Raw genomic sequence first — 21,256 nt, forward strand, 5'->3', positions numbered from 1 at the left:
GGTTCAGGAACAGTTCAGAAGTTGTTAACTACCACACATGCAAAGTATAGCTACGTTCAAGACTACTATCAATTAGGTCAATGCAGCCCCATGTAAACGATACAAATCATCCAGGCACTAGATTTGTTCCTGTACTTGGGTCCATTGATTTGAGAGCGTTATCTGCTAAGCTGTATCAATATGCTCAATAATATCATAGCTGACTGTGTGACCAGCATTATGGAAGAGCTCTACCAGCTGTCATGGTCATCTAATTTGTTGCAAAGTACAGGCCAGGCCCAATGCTAAAGTGTACAATGTTTTCCACCACTTGTATTACAGACTGTCTTGTGAAATGCTTGGGACCTTAGTGTGCATCGTCTTGTCTGTGTTTCTCCCGTTTGTCATCCGGGGTCTCCCCGTTTGTCATGTCATTTCTCCCGTCATGTCATTTGGTTTCATAACGGAGAAACCACGCCTCATTATTGTCATAGCCAGTGAAGAGGTTTGTGTCCAAAAAGAAACAAATGAACAAACTCCCTGGCACACAAGCCTTCAATCACACCAATTCATTTGTAGACAGGTTGACTTCACCTCAGATCTAAGTTTGAGTGCCACTTCCACCATATAAAGAAATAGATCATAATGTGGCTGTAGACTGGAATTGTTTACTCGTTGTCTCGAGCTCCCATTGTAAATGGTACATGGCAAAACTTTTCTGAAACTCGTATTGTTTTCCAGTGTTCAATTGATTGACCTCTTCATGGGATAGCGTGACAGTGACACACTGTCAACAGGTTGGAATTTCTCCTCGAATGTTGCCCTTTGACAGATAAAAAACATGGAGGGAATGCAATATCCCCACCTTCAGCAAGTATACAGTACTGTTCCCACAATTTACCGGGCCCAAAAACATGACCGTGTTGAGCTGATTGTTCAAATTCCTTTACTAACCAAATCATCGACATGTCTGTGTTGAAAGATTGAAGTTTGCCTTTCAATGAGTTGGGACTTCTTACAAATGCTTTATAACAACGCAGATGTTATTTTCCTTCAGCCGCTATTAGGTAATTGACTGTTACCAAGCACACACTTAAAATGAAGTCATGATCAAGTCAGCGTATAAATCCAGAGGATTCCCTCCTCTGTGTGCTGCCATCCAGCTTTCCAGATCAGACAACTCACTCATCTGGAATTTCTGTGATTTCCTTCGTATCTGTCCTTATAGGGCATCATATCTGTCCTTAAAAAAAGGAATTCAAAGTGGTACCAAAATGCATCTCGTAAAAGGTCTCAAAGGTATGTTCCAAAAGTACGTAATTAACGCACGTGAACAGTTGGTTGATAACATGGCGCCTATTGTTAAGTTCATCAAACTCAAGTATTCTATGGCTCTGCCGACTCCTAGTAGTTTGGCGAAAATGGTTTCAAACCATCAGTATCGCCCTCAACTTGCACAATGAGTTATCTGACTGCCAATCGGTGGATACATGATGGTCATCAAAATGGTCAGCAAAGCCAATTCTTTTCCTGATGACTGTTGTGAATGGTTGTATGCTCTCAAACATCGCAGGTCTACAAGTGGTCCACAGGGTTGTTGTTGTGGTTCTTGTTTGGGGTCGATTTTTGAATTGTGCACCCATTGATCAGACAGCTGCTGAACTCCACCCACATTTGTCGCTCAACTCCACCCACCATGGCATACAGACAAAATAATATGGCTGTCATCTTGGTTTTCTGGTGGGCCTAAGACATTATTAGACCTGTAGGCCTCTGCTGACTATAAACTGCCTGGGTTTCTTGCATCAAATTTCCATTGGCTTTCTTTGGGTCAAGTGTTGATTGGAAGGGGGAGAGCGTGTCTTCAAGTGTTCCGTAATATCTTAGAGTGTCTGGTCTGGCGTTATGCGGCATTTCAGGGGATGGGGCGTGTCAGGTTTATCAAAAATAGTGTTGCGAAATTTTTCAACGTAGCCATATTGGGGTTCAACAATCTGTGCCCGTGTGACGAATCAGCTCGTTCTGATGCAATCGTGGATGAGAGGTGTTGAGTTAATCTTTTAATGGTGTATTAAATAAATATTTCCCAATTGGCCTGTAACCAGATTTTTAAAGCCAATTCACTCATGGTTAATGCAGGACCTGTACCCCGAATAACCTAAGAGGCAAAAGTGGACACAGGAAGTGAAATATATATATTAGGGTGCATCAAACGCCCTTAGGTTCTTGGATTTTAATGTCTATTCTCTCAAATGTTACACTTGTTGGTAGAAGTATGTATGCAAAAAATAAATGAAATCAGAGGTGGTCCTGGGTGGCCACCGGCCACTTTTATATATTTAGGGCCATTTTCGGGGCCGCACTATGTAAAAATGTTTGATTTTGTTATTTTACACCCAAACCTAGTCATGTTTGGTATCAAATTGAAGGTCTTGATGAGAGGAATACAAATATAACAATTTTATGCAAAAAACGATGGTTTGATAATTAGTTTGTATTTTTACATGAATGAAATCGGAGGTCTAATCGTGGGTCCCATACTAGTAGTCTAATAATATCCTTTATTTTCTTTCAGATGGCAGATAAGAAGACCAGATTAGCAAGTGCCATTTTTGGTCTTGGCAATGCTTTTACAGAAGCAGATGGTACATTGACAGGAGTCCGCCTCCCAACTTGCCGGCAGGTTCTTCGATGCGTGATGTGGTACATCCAGAAAGAAATATGTGAAGGCAAACAAACTCAGCCACTGAAATGGAAATCTGCCAGCATCGTCCTTATCCAGCTGAAAAAATTCTACACTAAAGCAAATATTCCTATGCTTTCAGACCATCAATGCTGCAAACTAATACTTGACCTTCTTAATGACAATAACAAATTGCGTCAAATACCTGTTTCTCGCGGAGAATCTCCAAGCACTTTGGCTAAGTTGCAAACCATGAATGAACGTCTTGATAAGACCTTTGGTGTATGGACAAAAGATGCAATGACAAACATTAAGAATGAGGAAGATAGAGTATTTTTAGAGTCAATGAAATCTGACAGAGTAGCCTCATTTGGTGGTGTTGACAAGAAGAAAGTTGATAAAGATCATAGAAAAGAAAAACGCCTCTTAGCGGAAGCTTCAAGACGAGAACGTCATGAATCATCCAGTGTACAAGAGATGACAATTAGTTCTGTATGCTCTGATGATAGTGACTCTGCAGATAGCTTGGAAGAAACTGAAGAAGAGGCGATTCCAGAGTTTCAAAGGAAGCGTAGTCACCACAGATCAACATATGCAGGTACATCTGCCTTTATTCCTCATGATATTCTGAAAAGACATTCAGTTGTGTCTGTTGCTACTCGACTAAACATAACTCCTGTTCAACAGGTTGCGCTCACCAAAGCTGTAATTCAAGAGGCAGGAGGTGATCCACGTCGTGTGGCCAAGTCGTACTCAACTGCTGATAAGGCTCGACGATCAATAACAAGTGCTATCGCCAAAGATATTCAAGAAAATTGGATCGCCCCAACAGCTGCAACACTTCACTGGGATGGCAAGCAGATACCAACGCTCACAAACAAGAATGTCAAGGAAGAAAGATTGCCAGTGTTGGTTGGGAATGCCACTGATGTAAAGCTACTGGGGGTGGCTAGATATCCTCCTGGAAGTGATAGGTCATCAGGTGACATCATTGCCGAGCACACTTACACGTATCTACATTCATGGAAGTGCAAACAATCAGTTGTCAACTTATGTTTTGACACAACAGCATCAAACACTGGACACGTTACAGCTGCCTGTGTTACCATTCAATCAAAACTGGACCGTGCTCTTCTGTGGTGTGCATGTCGCCATCATGTTGGAGAGGTAATCCTGGATCATGTGTTTGACGTTCTCAAAATTGAGGCATCAAAGTCTCCAGAAGTATCTTTGTTCCAAAAATTCCAGAAGAATTGGGAACGCATATCGCATGCAAAGAATGAAAGTTTAACCAAAATTGACATTTCCATGTACAATGACTATGCACAACAGCTGCTTTTATCCTGCAAAAACAAGGTTTTAAGCACAATCCGCACAAGCGCTTCATACTGTAGGGAAGACTACAAGGAAATGGCACAACTCTGCCAGGTAGTCCTCGATGATGATGTCACAAAACAAGGAACACTCCACAGACCAGGGGCCATGCATAAAGCAAGGTGGATGTCAAAGATTCTTTATTCCATCAAAATATGCCTACTTGAAGAGCAAATTTCTCTACTACCTCGAGGAACTGTAACAACACAACATCAACAGAAAAAACTGAAGGAGTTTGTTGTTTTTGTTGTTTATATTTATTGTGATTGGTGGCTCATATGTCAGTCTGCTTCAAATGCCCCATGGTTTGATTTGTGCTTTTACAAGACTCTGCTCAACTATAAAGCTGTCAACTCAACCATTTCAGTCAGCGCTGTGAAAGCCTTTGATAGACATTTGTGGTATTTAACCCCAGAACAGGTTGTTTTGGCACTGTTCAGCAATGCAATTCCTCAAAAGGATCGTCGTGCCCTTGCAGATGTGTTACTGGCCATACAACCAGATGAAATGCCAAGCACTCCAAAACACCGCTACGGTTCTGGATATGGCAAACCGTCATTTCCAAAAATTACAGAAGCGACAACCCTGGCTGATCTTGTGAACGAGGACTCGTGGTTTACAGTAAACCTTCTTCACCTAGATATGACCTTCCTAACAGAGGATGTTGACACTTGGCAGAACAATGAGCACTTCAAGGCAGCCAAGTCCATTGTGGATGGGCTTAATGTTGTGAATGACCCTGCGGAGAGAGCAGTAAAGCTCGCAACTGATTTTGTCTCAACTGCAAGAAGAGAAGACCACTTCCAAAATCTTCTTCAAGTGGTTGAATGTGACCGCAAAGCGAGGCCAAATTTGCGGAAACGAGCAAAGTTGGAGTAGTGACATTGGCGTTGTGCTTAATACATTTTCAAACTTTTAATCAATGAAAGTACAATACTACAACACTGTACTACAACTTTGTAATATGAAGAACGATTTTGGTTAATTTTACATTGACATGTAAGGTTGTTTTAACTGTTTGATATTAGGCATTTAGTAAAAGTAGGACTTTACTTTTGTATATAGGTATAATGGTTAATTTTACATTATCTTGTAGTTAATTTTACATTATCTTGTAAAGTAGTTTAGCTGTGGCCCTAAATGGCCCTAAATATATAAAAGTGGCCGGTGGCCACCCAGGACCACCTCTGATTTCATCTATTTTTTGCATACATACTTCTACCAACAAGTGTAACATTTGAGGGAATAGACATTAAAATACAACAACTTTTTGAAAATCATGGGGCGTTTGATGCACCCTAATATATATATATATATATGTATATATATTGTTACAGACACGACTTTGATGTTAGGGTGGGCCGAGCGGAATGGCCGCCGTGTCCGCACAAGTTACCCGATTATACTCGAACGTTGCCGAGTCGCGCTACGCTAAATCAATGAAGGAAAAGGACACAACGGCTGGGATTAAAATGACACGACACCAGGGATACGGTTCTCAAGACCTCCGGAGGAGGTTATATTAGGGCGGAAGGTCAGATTACAACTACAAGAGGGACAGCATAGAAAGACAGGCACTTAGACACACTTATCTTATTCCCTGACAGACGACAGATAAACAGGACAAAAACTGACTCACACGGGGATTGATGGCAAGGAAAGCGGGCAGTCGATGGCTCAAGGTGCACCGTTCTCGGAGGGGGTGCACCGTTCTCGGAGGTACTGCAATACCGGGTCGATGCGTGGAGCTCGCTCAGCGCTTGGAGGTGGTGACTGGCTCTTCTTCAAGCTGGGGGCGCATCTGACCTCACATCCGGTAAGTCGCCGCGTATATCCGGCGGGGAGTGACACGCCCTCGGCTCGTTAGCTCCGCCCCAGATGGAATCGGCACGTTGCTTCTCATTGGGTGCGTGCGGGGGGGTTACCGGCTCCGCCCTTGACGAGGGGCTGACAAGGAGCCCCTTCGTGGTAACCCCGTCGGAGCGCATGGTCAATGGCGGCTAACCGAGCCGGTGTGAGGACGCACACTCCCCCGCGCAGCGCCGTTGTTGTAGTTGTTGTTGTAGTTGTTGTTGTAGTTGTTGTTTGGGGAAGAAGATGGGAGGAGGTATGGGAAGGTCCTAAACTCACTACTGGTGCCATATAATCACATTCTGGTGCAACGAAGAGTCAGAATTAATGGAAACGAGTCCTTAACTGACATAGACTAAGAATAACTAGCAAGATGTCCGAAAGTTGTCTACGTGAGATGCGGTGGACCTGGGCACGACATTTAATGGGGGAAAAAGGGGAAGGTCGGTTCTACAGAGTGTTATTTACAGGCAATGGGACTAGGGAATGGGGGATTGGGGATAGTTGGGGAGTATTGGGGAAATAGGGGAGTATTTACAAGCGGATATTGAGGCCAAGTCCCATATCCGCAACAATATATATATACATATATATTAGGCTGGGCCAAATCAGGGGTGATTCTCAATTTTTCATACTATAAGGTTGTAATTTACCTAAACGTTGTGGCTGGGTAACAGAAACAAAACCATGAAATTTTTTTTCAAAAATATTGACGTCTTACGGTAAAACAGCCCGTTACCATAGCAACCGTTACAGACGACTCAAAAAATTCTTAAAATCGATGATTTCTCAGGCTGTGTATGACCCCCAGAGTTGATTCTGGTACCAAAAGATTCAGAATTGAAAGCCAAGGATGATTGGATAGCTTAACAATGTCTGTGACACAATTCAATACAACTTTTATCCCAAAAACTCATTTTCATCTCAAATTTAAGGCATTTGTTTGAAAAAAAAATGAAAATTTTGCTTTTTAATCATAGGATAATCATTAATCAGAGCTATAGTCAAATTAAATGTACTTTAAATTAACTTTTGTCATTGATTAAGCTTTTTTGTCTCAAATTTAAGGTCTGACATTGAACATTGATAACAAAATAAAAAACCTAGTCCCAATTGTAATCAATGGAGGCCAATGACTTCTTAGTCACAACCTCAGTGGATGTTGCCAGTCCATGCAGCTTCTCCCTGACGCCCTTCACAACCCTGTATAGAGCCTGGAGCTGCGCCTCAGATGTGGGGGCCTTGTTAGTGTTCAAATCTGTGGCGAGTCCAAGTGTCCGCTCTGCTGCGTCATTGACAACTGGGAGGTTGGCCACAACTTCCTTGCCATGACGATAGCTGTCTGAGGTGGGCCACTGTGCAACGGGGAGCTTGACAAAACTGGAGTCAATACCGAAGAGTTCAAACATGCTCCAAGAGTCGTAACCAACAAAGTCTTTGAGGGCTTTACTCCCCAATTGCTGTGAGGCTGGCATCTCCTGTATCATGTTATGTGCAGTCCCATGGTACCTGAGCATAGCCCTTCTCATAGTCTGCTTGTCAGATGACGTTCTGTCCGAGAAGAGTGCCAAAGAGACCAATCTCTCTGAGAGGTACCACAAATGGTTTTGTAGCTTCTCTCGGGCCACAGTCACAAAGGACAGAAATTTGGCAGGCCACTTTGTTGGATTCTTTGCGATACTGGCCTCAGCCTTGAGGAGGTTCTTCATCAGGTACAGGTCGTTAGATGGTGCATCTGCAGCACTGGTACATGTCAACCACGCTTTAGTGTAGAAGACTGACATGAATGCAGCGAGACTGGTCATGTCTTCCAGCTCTTCGGGTGTGTAGATATCTCCCAGCTGCCGACGGAAGAGTGCCACCTTTATAGTGTATAAAGTCTTGCTCATCCAACGGGCGTGGTGGAATGCCCCAGGAGCTTTGATAGTGATGGTCCTCATACCATCAGGGACAGTCCCTCCAAGAAACAGCAGTGTGAGGTGTGCCAGCTCCAGGTAGTCGTGTCGAAGAGTCTCCTTTGTGCTATTCTCCATCCACGTCTGAAGGAAGGTGATGGTGGCATGTACATGGCCAGCCAGCTCTCTCTGTTGAGCAGACACCTCGACCAATGTGTAGTTGCCCTGGTCCAATTCACTCCAAGTGTTGAGCAGTCGCTTGAACAGCTGTTCATTAGGTCCTGTGGTGGGGCCATACACTATTGAGCAAGACGCCCCTCCAACCAAATCGTGGATGTGGTGCCGACACGCCAGTTGCAGAAGACTCCTGCCAAACTCAGTCTCCAGTCTTACTACGACTCCACTCTTGACCCCAGAGTTCACTGCCGTTGTATCGAAGACAAGAGCGCCTATCCTTGATGTGTCGATTGGGTGCTCATTGAGGACCTGGATAGAAAATAAATAGAATAAGGTAAAGACACCAATGATAACTTATATTCTACTAATAATAGAACATAAGTTAGAATATACTTTATAGACTAATATCAATTTTATCATTGATCAAATTAGTGTGGAATGCCAAATTGCTAATTTGCTTCATTATTATATTAAAAATAACGAACATATTCCAAGTAAATTCTTAATTTGATGTAGCTACTTACAAGTAGTTCTTTTTGTATAATTAAACAAAATCCACAACACCCTTTGGCTGTGGTACCTACAACTACACCGCTACTGTTACTTCACTTTTAGACTTTGGATATTTCAAGTTGGACAGTTTTACTGTCTTCAATGAACAAACATAAGAAACTTCCAAAATTTACAAAACTCAAATCTAAATTGTATAACTAAAAAGCGAAAAATAAGGTTTGTTATTAACTTAACCGAACTGTAGAGCATAAATACCTGAATAATCTTTGCCGCCTCATTTTCAGCAGTTGACCTCCCTTCCATCCCAACAATTGACAGCAGTACCTCCTGGCCATCTGTCCCTGTCAGTATCACGGCCACTCACTCCATGTCCTTGCCCACATGGGTTAGGGACTTGATCAGCTTCCCGTCCCAGTGCAGAGCATACATTTTGGAAGTGCTGTCACCAAGTTGCCACTTAGCGATGTCTCCCGCCTTCTCCACCCTCACAGACTGTCTCGTCCTCCCCGTTGTGTTCACTGATAGGTTGTACTGCTCCAGGTTCTTCCCGTCGTCTTTGTGAAAGGCAGCAGCCAGTTCTGTGATTGCCCTATTTGAAATTGCGTACTTCTCTGCAATCAAGCAGGCATCCTTTGGAACTCCTTCCAGCTTCTTGATGACCTTTGGGGATTGCACAGGAACAGTGTAGAGTGGTGTGTCAGTGGTCTCCTCAGAGTCATCAGTATCTTCTGATACATCTACATTAGGGGCAGTGCGCAGACAATCCCTATCTCTTCTCACCTGCTCTGCCTGCTGATCAAGAAACTTGCGCTTCCTCCTATTTGCTAATTTCTCATCGCTAGACCCAAGCGTTGCTGTACGTGTACAGCTATCCCCACGTACACCTTTTAGGTAAAGCCAGTCTTCTTTATCTCTCTTGTCTTGCTTCTCCACAGCTTGTGCTGCTTCCAATTTCTTCTCAAAGTCAGGTTGAACGACCCAAAATGTCTGCCTCATATTTGCTAAGAAGTCCTTCCTTTTCTTGGTCTCTGCATCTGTCGTCCTACTCTTCTTACTCTTCCTTAGTTTGAACTCCTCAATATCCCTAAATATCATCTTCTCTATGGCTTGCCACGACTTGAGGGTAAAACCGGTATTTCCCCACCAGTCCTGCAAGTCCTTCACTACAAGCTTGACTGCATCCTTTTTGCTAGACTGAAGGTGGCTGGTTTCCTGCAGATGTCTGTGATACCCATGGTACTGGAGAACAACCAGTTCTCCTGTTGGTGGATAAGGGCCAGTGAATCCCTGGTTTCCTGGTAGATTGAAGATGGGGGGACACTTTTCGAAGAGCCACAACACGGTCTTGGCTTTTGTATCCATGCCTAATTGCCTATGTGATGCACTGTAATAAAAAAAACAATTATTAATATAATGTTTGAATGAGAAAAGTAAACAAAAACAGCATACTTGCCTGATGAATGGTTACAGTAACAACCGAAAGCAGGCATTAAAATTAATGATTGTAAGCTGCTTTTGTTAACTTTTTTTTATTGAAATTAAGATGGCCAAATTTAAACAACGTTATAACAGTTATAAAAACTGGACAATACAAGGTTGTAAAAGACAATTTAAAGTAAATTTAACTTGATTAATGGTTATCCTCTGATTAAAAAGCAAAATTTTCAATTTTTTTCCATAAATATGCTTCAAATTTCAGACAAAAATCAGTTTTTTGGATAAAAGTGGTATTGAATTGTGTCACAGACATTGTTAAGCTATCCAATCATCCTTGGCTTTCAATTCTGCATCTTTTGGTACCAGAATCAACTCTGGGGGTCAAACACAGCTTGAGAAATCGTCAATTTAGGCATTTTTTGAGTCGTCTGTAACTGTTGCTATGGTAACGGGCTGTCTGACCGTAAAACGTCAATATTTTTGAAATTTTTTTTCATGATTTTGTTCCTGATACTCACAACTTTTAGGTAATTACATTGAATTAGGAAAATCACCTCTGATTTGGCCCAGCCTAATATATATATATAGTTACATTTGTGGTAGGGATGAAACACCTAAGGGAAGTCAGGATTATGTAAATTAACATGGACCATGTGACGCGAAGAAGAAGCCTACCTCGATGGACGTAAGCAGGGTAAACGTTCAGGTTAAGAGTGTTTGCATGACGCCATAAGGGGCGTGGCTTTTGTGTTAATTAGTTCTAGGACATAATATTAATAAACTCCAGTGTGTAATTGGCCCCCTGTGATTTTTTCCTAATGTTCTTACAAAACCTCAGCCAGCCATGCAATCGACCCCATTGCTACAACAACACCGGCAAGCCTGACAAACACTGCACATTTCATAGGGCACATTCCCGAACGCACAGCCGAACAAACCCGGCCCAGCCGAACATTCCTGAACGGCGGCTAGACTCCGCCTCCAAGAACCATAGGAGGCTAGACTCCGCCTTGAGGACTCCTAACGGAGAAACCACGCCCTAAGCTTCGTGACTGGTTAAGGCGCCATGGGATGATGTAATGGGACGTCAGGATTGGTCGGGGAGTGACGTCAGCGAGGGAAAAAGGAGGATGCGCTCTCCACCCCTAGCTCTCGTTCTGGCGCTGGTGCAAGCGGTCGCATTGTCTCTCCCTGGTGCTGGCTTCGTGGTGGGCGGTCGCTTGACTCGTGTGCACTTGGGGAGAGGACATTCGGAGCTTTGTGGAGCCTTTGTCCAGTGAAGGAGTGGCTCCTGTTCGACGCAGTGCTCTCCGGGGAGGTTGTGGCCACGCTGGGCTTCCTCATCGAGGAGTGAGAGAGGAAGACGTTTTGCCACCGCTTCGCGGCTAACATGCTGTGTGGCAATTCATGCCATTTTGAGCGTTTCCCCCGCGGAGACTCGGGGTCCCTTTGCATTGGTCCTCGTCAGAGCAAGGCTGAGTATTGGCCGACTCGCCACACCATTTTATTTTCTTTCATTTCTCCATGTGTTTTCATTTTATTTCCTATTTTATTTTCATTTTCTCCATTTTATTTCCACACCATTTTCTCCATGGACCCAGATGGAATTAAAGGAAGATGGAAGAAATCTATCTATAATTCCAGTAATCTCTGTGTGTTTGTTTGTTTGTACGTTTGTACGTTTGTTTGTCTGTGACCGCTGTTTCTCGACAACCACGGGTCCGATATACTTGAAACTTGCCAGGTATATTGCTGGGGACCCGAGGATGTGCCTTTTCAAGGTTTCATATTAATCGGACAATTACTTACCGAGCTATGTCCAAAAAACGATTCAACCAATCAGAGAGCAGCGAGCTATCGCGTGTGCCGAACGTGGCGGACACACTCTGCCTCGGATGGCACATTTGAGAGCGTATTCATTTATTTCACGTTTGCAAACTATGTTGGCGCTATGTTGGCGTTAAACTATGTTTTAAAACTAATAAAAACCCCGGGGGGATTGTCACTGTACTCGCAAGCCGTTCGCCGTTCGCTTTGGCGTTGCGAATGGACCAAAACATTTCATGCACCAAACCATTTCATGTAAAGCGTTCGCCGTTCGCTTTGGCGTTGCGAATGAACCAAAACATTTCATGGACCAAACCATTTCATGTAAATAGAGGGGGGGATATAATTTTAGATATAGATATAGTACGGGCATGCCCTAGTATATGGAAATGCTGTTGAATGCAGAGAATGAATGGGATGGCAACATAGAGAGTAACCCAGTTTTAGGACCGGCAGAGAAGATAACTGAGAAGGAAGTTGAGGAAGCGATAAAAGCAATGAAGAGTAGAAAAGCACATGTTCATAGACACACAGGCACATGTTCATAGACACACAGGCACATGTTCATAGACACACAGACATATGTTCATAGACACACAGGCACATGTTCATAGACACACAGACACATGTTCATAGACACACAGGCACATGTTCATAGACACACAGACACATGTTCATAGACACACAGGCACATGTTCATAGACACACAGACACATGTTCATAGACACACAGACACATGTTCATAGACACACAGACACATGTTCATAGACACACAGGCACATGTTCATAGACACACAGGCACATGTTCATAGACACACAGGCACATGTTCATAGACACACAGGCACATGTTCATAGACACACAGGCACATGTTCATAGACACACAGACACATGTTCATAGACACACAGGCACATGTTCATAGACACACAGACACATGTTCATAGACACACAGACACATGTTCATAGACACACATGCACATGTTCATAGACACACAGGCACATGTTCATAGACACACAGGCACATGTTCATAGACACACAGGCACATGTTCATAGACACACAGGCACATGTTCATAGACACACAGGCACATGTTCATAGACACACAGGCACATGTTCATAGACACACAGGTACATGTTCATACACACAGGCACATGTTCATAGACACACACACATGTTCATAGACACACAGACACATGTTCATAGACACACAGACACATGTTCATAGACACACAGACATGTTCAAGGAGAGAAGTACATGTTCATAGACACACAGGTACATGTTCATAGACACACAATTACATGTTCATAGACACACAGGTACATGTTCATAGACACACAGGTACATGTTCATAGACATTTTGTAAAAGTCCAGAGCTCGCGTTGGAATAGCTATTTACCTTTATGTTCTCAATGTTACTCGTTCTTCCCAAGTACTGCACAAGTTTGTAGGACGAGCCAGGGACAAATGTACACGAGGTCCGTTCAGAAAGTTCTGCGAACGATAGTGTACTTGGTCTTGGAGAGTCCACTTTAAATATTTTCAACAAATAACTACAATTAGTAAGGAAATAGTTCCCCCTACTCGTTATATATTGAAAAACATAAACACGTTGGCGTATCTTGGAATATGGTATCTCATCCGTAGAACTTTCTAAACACTGCTCGAGTCGGACAAACCAGGAGAAAGGAGAACAAACCAAACAGGTTTTTTTTTAAACTGGAAATATTGCCGTTTATTTTTACCTCAAGTCCCAAACAAACATACCTAGAGTCCGCAGCAACCACGACGCATTTTTCTGCTCATTTCAATGCATTCATATAGGCAGAAAAAATGCTTCGTAAGCAGCCCCAACCACACACAACAGGCTTCCCGCTTAAAAATGGCGCCCAAACCGTTCGGCCGTTAGGAGGTCGGAAACGGCGCCGAGTTCTTCTGACAGAATCGAATGAAAATTGACACAAAATCTCAAGTTCGGTAATGTTATTCAAAAATGAGGTAAAATTTTAAAAATTAAATTAACAACTTCCGAACCACTTTCACGCTTGACAGAAAAACTAAATAATAACGACGTTGTGCTTATTTGAGGACGTTTCCGCCACCGCTGTCTTGACGTAATCGCGCACTCAAATGTGTCTTCAGTATCATTACGTCATTCGACTGTTTAGATGAAATTGTCTCAGCAATCGGCGCACTGTAATCTAAACACACATGTACCACAAATTATGAAGTTATCTGGAAATAGAATCACGACAGAAATCTTTTTATCTTGGATATTCGCGAACAATCTTTGAATCACTTTATGCAAGATTTTTCAGTCAGCTGATTGTTCTAATCCTATCGGATGGTGTGTAATTGTGGTTACATGGCATCCGTTGGGTCGTCTTTCCCGCACTTTGCAACATTGCACTTGAGGTTTATGCTCGTACCTTGGACCATTTTTATTTCGAATCGTGATCCTTTTCGATTAATATAATCATTAGATTCATGACACGCAAAGGAATTATTTTTTATGTTTCCCTCAAACCAAACGTTTAAAGAGTGATACTGCGAACATTGTGCCATACACCGCCTAATACGATGACGACACGAAGAAAAAACTACAGTGGATAATGAGGCTGCATTCTATTATTGTTTTGTCGGCAAAACGGCAGAACTTTTCAATCCCCTCCTTTTCCACTTCTAACATCCCTCTTTCTTTTCTTTCTCCCAATCATAATTTTCTCACCATGGGGTGTGTTCCATTGTCAATAAGCTTGCCAAGCCAGCCGTTCCTTATCAACCGTTTCGTTGGATTGCTTGCTTAAGTGCTTAAGCGACTGAGTGAGCGCTTGACACGTTTATTACCTCCGCAACCGCAACCGAAGTTGGATGGAGGTTGTGTTTTCACCTGCTGTTTCTCTGTGAGAAAGATATCTCAAAAAGCTATGGACGGATTCGGACGAACCAATAATGGGGGATAATTTAATATTACCCTTCACATAGCTACAAAGACTCAGGCACTATAGAAAAATTATTATAAACAAGACCGACAGTCTAACAATGGCGTAACCAGGCTTGGATCTGCTGCTCCCCTGTCACGTGACCAGATCCTCAGCTCCTTGACCATTTGTACGTTTGATCTAGAGTCCCTGTATAAAGAGAGTTGCGCCATGCGCTGACCCGAGATTTCTGGTCACGTGATTTCGTGGCGCCATTTTGTGTCTAACTTCACCGTGCGTGAACGTCAGCTTGGTACGGGAATGTTGTTTATTGCCAAACAAAATGACTGGTTGTTCTGCTTTTGGTTGTTCAAACCAATCTGGGAAATATAAGATGTATAGATTTCCAAGTGATAAAGTCAGAAGACAAATTTGGGACAAATACGACGTCTTATCTGTGCTTTTCCATATCTGTTCGACTAGACTAGACGAACCGTGCACACTGCAGGTATTTTTAAAAGTTTTTTCTCTGTTTAATTACGGCTTGGCGCAGTCGAAAATTAAGTGTTAATTAAGTCGCCAGCTATGAAACATATTAATCGATCAGGCAATATCCATCAGAGTTCTGGGCAAGGGTGTAGTAATAAATGAACGTTTCGATCTTACTAGATGCCGATGACGTTTTCCTTATGTCAGAGACAGAAGCTGACTTGCAGCTTGTTAAATCATTACAATGGAAATTGAATATAAATGTCGATAAAACTAAAGTTGTACACTATAGAAATATGGCAATACCACGTACAGAATTTGTTTTAAGTGTGTTAGACTATATGTCGGCTGGAAGTCCTACACCGGAATTGCTCTCGGCACCCTTTAAAAAATATTGGATATGCCCACACTCCTTTCTAAAAGTTATTAAAATTCAGAGAACGACAGCATTGGTTTGTCTTACTTATAATGTTAGCTCTTATATGCAGTGTTGGCTTGTAATATGCATTGCCATACCACTTTTAATATCACCACACAGCTCTTTTTCACGGCAATAGCTGAGTTTTTGACAAAACAAATATCACCTGTATGTAATAATAAGACTAAATATGTGCAGTAAATTTTTTTTTAGCAGGTTTAGAATATATCACCCCATATCGCGAAAGTACATGTATATCTAATCCGACACACTTAGACACAAAATGGCGTCCAAATTTGAGTTGACACAACTCTCTATATACAGGGACTCTAGTTTGATCCATTTTAATACATACACGAGTATTTTGTAGATTTCAACGCTTTTACTCTTTCAGGAATAGAACTAACGAGTTCAGAAATTTTCTCTTGTGGGATTTCTGCCCCGGTTTCATGTAAAAGGTTTAGCAATTTTTTTATTGTATACAAGATCGAGGCTCGTATAAGAACTAACATTAATCACAAAAAGACAAACTGACACACAAAACATATGATAAAGGGAGCGGGAGACAAGATGGGGAGAGAGGGGGAAGCACACAAGTACATTTGAGAGCAGGGACATTGGGAGATCTGTGGGAGGGAGAGGGCTTGGGAGGAGGAGGCATGGGAAGGGGCGGGGGCGGGGGGGGGGGGCTGGGAGAGGTATAAAACACTTACACTGCTTGGACTTTCAGGAAAGAAGTCTGTATTTCAAAAAAGTGGATCTGGGGTGAATTAACAGGGGTAGAAAAGATCAAGGTTTTTGATGGGGGAAGATGAGATAAGAGATGGTGGTGAACAGCTGTTTTAAAGACCTGGAGGGAGGAGTTGGATTGAAGAGAGTGATGGATTTGGGAGTTTGTTCCAGAGGTGGGAGAAAAGAGGAATGAAAGAGTGAAGGTGAATAGAGAGTCTTGATTTTGGCAGTTTCACAAGAAGAGGGTTGCTGGCAGATATTGTGCGTCCTGTAGGAATATTTGGGGGACAGAGCACAGACAGAGCTGGGGGAGCTAGGCCGGAGAGGAGTCGGTAGAAGACAGAAAGACCACCAACCTGCCTGCGGTGAGCGAGTGAAAGGCCCTAGGAGTTAGCTTCATCACGGGAGATTCCAATGATTCTGAAAGCTTTGGTTTCAACAGCGTGAAGAGGAGCTAGGTGTGAGGCCCGTGATGTTGGTTTCCTGGACTTTTTTCCGCACAGATCGATCCAATATAGCCCAGAGGTGTTCAATAGGATTAATGTCAGGAGACCGACTTGGCCATGGAAGTCGCTTGATCCCTTTTCTGTCCTGCCATTCATTGGTCTTTTTTGCTGTGTGGCATGGAACTCCATCTTCCATACAACAACAACAACAACAACAACAACAACAACATGCATTTTAAAGGCCATTTTCCCTGCTAGAGCGGGGGTTAGCCTTGCGGTCCCCATGACAATCTTCTCCATTTTGCCGTATTTTCTGCATCTCTCCTTGTTAACCCCCTTGCCCGCATTTCTTCTTCCACCATCTTTAGCCAAGTCTTTCTCGGTCTTCCCCGTCTTCTACTTCCTTCTACATTCATTTCCATCACTCTTCTCAACCAGTCACTTTCATCCTTCCTCAACACATGACCAAACCATCTCAACCTGTTCCTCTTCACAGCATCAATCACAGGCTCTATTCCCATCATCTTTCGCAAATCATCATTTGTCTTCCTCTCTCTCAACGATACTCAGCAAACCCGTCGAACCATTCGCATTTCCACCCTTTCCAAGCTTCGTTGCTGCTCTACGTTCATTACCCATGTCTCGCTCCCATAAATCATAACACTTCTCACACATGCAGCATACACCTTTCCCTTCAGCTTCAACGACACTCCCCTCATCATCAGCACGCCACTCAATTCCCGAAACTTCTTCCATGCACATTTCACTCGAGCAACCGTTGCCGAGTCTGATCCACCTTCTCCATTCAGCATGTCTCCGAGGTAGCAAAATATTTTCACACCTTCCAGCTTCACGCCGTCTCCAAGATCCAACTCAACATTTCCTCCATCTGCAGCTCCCTCTGTGCACACCTTACATTTGAATGTAGCTGCCACACTGGTTAATGACCCTCTCAGACCACTACATTTTTGATGAACCCACTCAGCGCACATTGTACACTGAATGGAGTTCACTCCGACACCCTTCCTACACACAGCACAGGGCCACTTCCCAGTTCTTTCCACCTCACCACATGCTTTACCACTTGCCATCACCTTCGTCTTTCCGATATTCACCTTCAGACCTTTTGTCTCCATACATTCCTTCCACGTGTTCATCTTTTCCTTCAGTCCATCCATACTTTCCGCAATCAACACCAGATCATCTGCATACAAGAACTCCCATGGTAAACCCTCCTTTACGTTCTGAGCCAGCACCTCCATCACAGCTACAAATAGTAGTGGACTTAGTACCGACCCCTGATGCACTCCCACCTTCACCTCAAACTCACCACTGTTCCTGTCCTTCATCCTTACAGCTGTGCGCGCTCTTTTGTACATTGCCATCACTACTCTGATCAACCATTCCTCCACTCCTAACTTCCTCAATGCCCATGTCAATATTTTGCGTGGAACCCGATCGAATGCTTTCTCCAGATCAACAAACCCAAGAAACAACTTCTTCCTCTTCTCCATTTACTTCTCCTGCAACTGCCTCACAATCTTCCATGAAGTGTTGTTTTTGACCATCTGACCAGTGGAGAAGACAGGGAGAAGTCCATCCTCAAAGATATAAATGCATATCTTTGAGTTGATGTTGCCAACACACTCCACAAGCTCTGACTGACCAGCGCTCCAGATTGCTCCCCATACCATCACTGAAAAACCACCATGTTTGACAGTTGGCTACAATCAGTTCAAAGAAAACTCTTGACTGGGAAGTCTCCAGACCCATACACATCCACTGTCGGGAAATTGAGCAAATTGGGAATCATCTGAAAAAAATGAGTTTGCCAAAACTCCAAGGGTCTGTTGGCCATCTCGTCAGCCCACTTCTTTCTCCTTTTAAGGTTGGCTGGTCTAAGAAGAAGTTTTCTCCTAGCTGCTCTCCCATTACTATGTTGATGAAGGTACTGCACGGCAGTTCTTGAGCTAACTTGGACCTCCTCTGCAACATCTGCTGCCTTGCAACGGGGAGTTTTCTCAATGGACTGCTTGACAGTTCGAAGACACCTTTGAGGGCCCAGGTCGACCAGAACGGTAAGATGTGGATTCCTTGCCTTCGTGGGTGAATTGCACAATCACCCCATTGACCATAAAAAGCAGAATACCAAGGTTCTGAGCTATCTGACACTGGCTGACTCCACCTTCCAATTGGCCAAAAAATCGTCATCTTTGAAAATCGGAAAGTTTATGTGCTCCAAGGGATACAAGAACCAGGAACTCGTTTCTACAAATAAATAGTCGAATACTAGTACAAATCACTGAGTAAAACAGCGTTATACAGATACAACACACAACAACATGCATTTTAAGGCCATTTTCCCTGCTAGAGCAGGGGTTAGCCTTGCGATCCCCATGACAATCTTCTCCATCTTGCCCTATTTTCTGCATCTCTCCTTGTTAACCCCCTTGCCCGCATTTCTTCTTCCACCATCTTTAGCCAAGTCTTTCTCGGTCTTCCCCGTCCTCTACTTCCTTCTGCATTCATTTCCATCACTCTTCTCAACCAGTCACTTTCATCCTTCCTCAACACATGACCAAACCATCTCAACCTGTTCCTCTTCACAGCATCAATCACAGGCTCTATTCCCATCATTTTTGCGCAATTCATCATTTGTCTTCCTCTCTCTCAACGATACTCCGCACATCCATCGAACCATTCGCATTTCCAACCTTCGTTGCTATTCTACGTTCATAACCCATGTCTCGCTCCCATAAATCAAAACACTTCTCACACATGCAGCATACACCTTTCTCTTCAGCTTCAACGACACTCCCCTCATCAGCACGCCTCTCAGTTCCCGAAACTTCTTCCATGCACATCTCACTCAAGCAACCGTTGCCGAGTCTGATCCACCTTCTCCATTCAGCATGTCTCCGAGGTAGCAAAATGTTTTCACACCTTCCAGCTTCACACCGTCTCCAAGATCCAACTCAACATTTCCTCCATCTGCAGCTCCCTCTGTGCACACCTTACATTTGAATGTAGCTGCCACACTGGTTAATGACCCTCTCAGACCACAACATTTTTGATGAACCCACTCAGCGCACATTGTACATTGAATGGAGTTCACTCAGACACCCTTCCTGCACACAGCACAGGGCCACTTCCCAGTTCTTTCCACCTCACCACATGCTTTACCACTTGCCATCACCTTCGTCTTTCCGATATTCACCTTCAGACCTTTTGTCTCCATACATTCCTTCCACTTGTTCATCTTTTCCTTCAGTCCATCCATACTTTCCGCAATCAACACCAGATCATCTGCATACAACTCCCACGATAAACCCTCCTTTACGTTCTGAGACAGCACCTCCGTCACAGCTACAAATAGTAGTGGACTTAGTACCGACCCCTGATGCACTCCCACCTTCACCTCAAACTCACCACTGTTCCCATCTTGCAATGAATATACAGATGCAATGAATAAATTAAAGGTGTCTATTTACTTCTGTCATGTCTCTATACATACACAGGATGGACAAACACTGTTCGAGACGGCATTGCCCTACAGGCTACGCCGTAAAAATATGGCTACCAAACCACGTGACTGATGTCATCGTTTGCTTTTTTTTCTCAACCAATTTATCCCTACATCACGCTCAAGAAATTTCATGCTGAGCAGATCAAGTGCTCGTCTGTTTATGACGTTATAATGAAGGCACCTATGACATCATTAACATTATTCTCCATGGGGAGTGCTTTACAATGTGCCACCTTTCATTTTTTCCATGGAGTGGTTTCAGAGATAGAGGGGCAAAGTTTTTCTGTTTTCCAAGATGCCACTCATATCACGTGACCTATGACGTCTTAATTATCATTGGAAAATTCCACAGGAAGATGCACTTCTATGGTGAAAATTCCGTGGCAATTGGACCAATGGATGCAGAGAAAACGAATATTAAAAGGAATAATGAATAAAGCGTATTTTAAAGGGCTTTGCCATTAAAATCCCAAAAATTGTTTGTTTGTTTTTTCAAACTTTTTTTTTTCCCCTAAAACACTTCCATCCTCAAGGATAGAAATGAGGAACCCCTGAAACCAGGAACCCCTGAAAGTTTGACCCAGCATCACTGATGAATGAACTCCTGAAAGTTTGACCCAGCATCACTGATGAATGAACTCCTGAAAGTTTGACCCAGCGTCACTGATGAATAAACTCCTAAAAGTTTGACCCAGCATCACTGATGAATGAACTCCTGAAAGTTTGACCCAGCGTCACTGATGAATAAACTCCTAAAAGTTTGACCCAGCATCACTGATGAATGAACTCCTGAAAGTTTGACCCAGCGTCACTGATGAATGAACCCCTGAAAGTTTGACCCGGCATCACTGATGAATGAACGTCACTGAACTTGCACAATTAACTTATCCTACAAGTTATCATGCTATCCCATGTTGGCACAGTCCTGCATTTCCTTAAAATGAATCCCATCCACCTTTTAAGAAAATATAATCACAAAACACAAGATA

At 43.2% G+C, this 21,256-nt stretch overlaps 1 protein-coding gene across 3 annotated transcripts in view; it reads right to left on the minus strand.

The window, feature by feature from the left end:
* Positions 1-13,855, minus strand: part of LOC144893608 (uncharacterized) — a 29,037-nt gene extending 15,182 nt beyond the window's left edge. Inside the window, exons 1-2 of one of the 3 annotated variants that reach the window (XM_078784299.1) lie at positions 13,503-13,855; positions 13,135-13,229 (exon numbers count right to left, since the gene is read on the minus strand). Coding sequence is in view for 2 of the 3 variants with exons in the window: in XM_078784306.1 (XP_078640432.1) it covers positions 8,833-9,834 (1,002 nt within the window). In the remaining variant the exon portion in view is untranslated. Of the gene's footprint in view, positions 1-8,832; positions 9,857-13,134; positions 13,230-13,502 lie in introns of those variants that run through there. The other 2 variants (XM_078784306.1, XM_078784303.1) reach the window with 2 other exon arrangements.
* Positions 13,856-21,256: the final 7,401 nt, after the last annotated feature.

The sequence above is a fragment of the Myxine glutinosa genome, chromosome 1 (assembly GCF_964187855.1).
Source record: "Myxine glutinosa chromosome 1, kmMyxGlut1.1, whole genome shotgun sequence".
Classification (NCBI taxonomy): Eukaryota; Metazoa; Chordata; class Myxini; order Myxiniformes; family Myxinidae; genus Myxine; species Myxine glutinosa.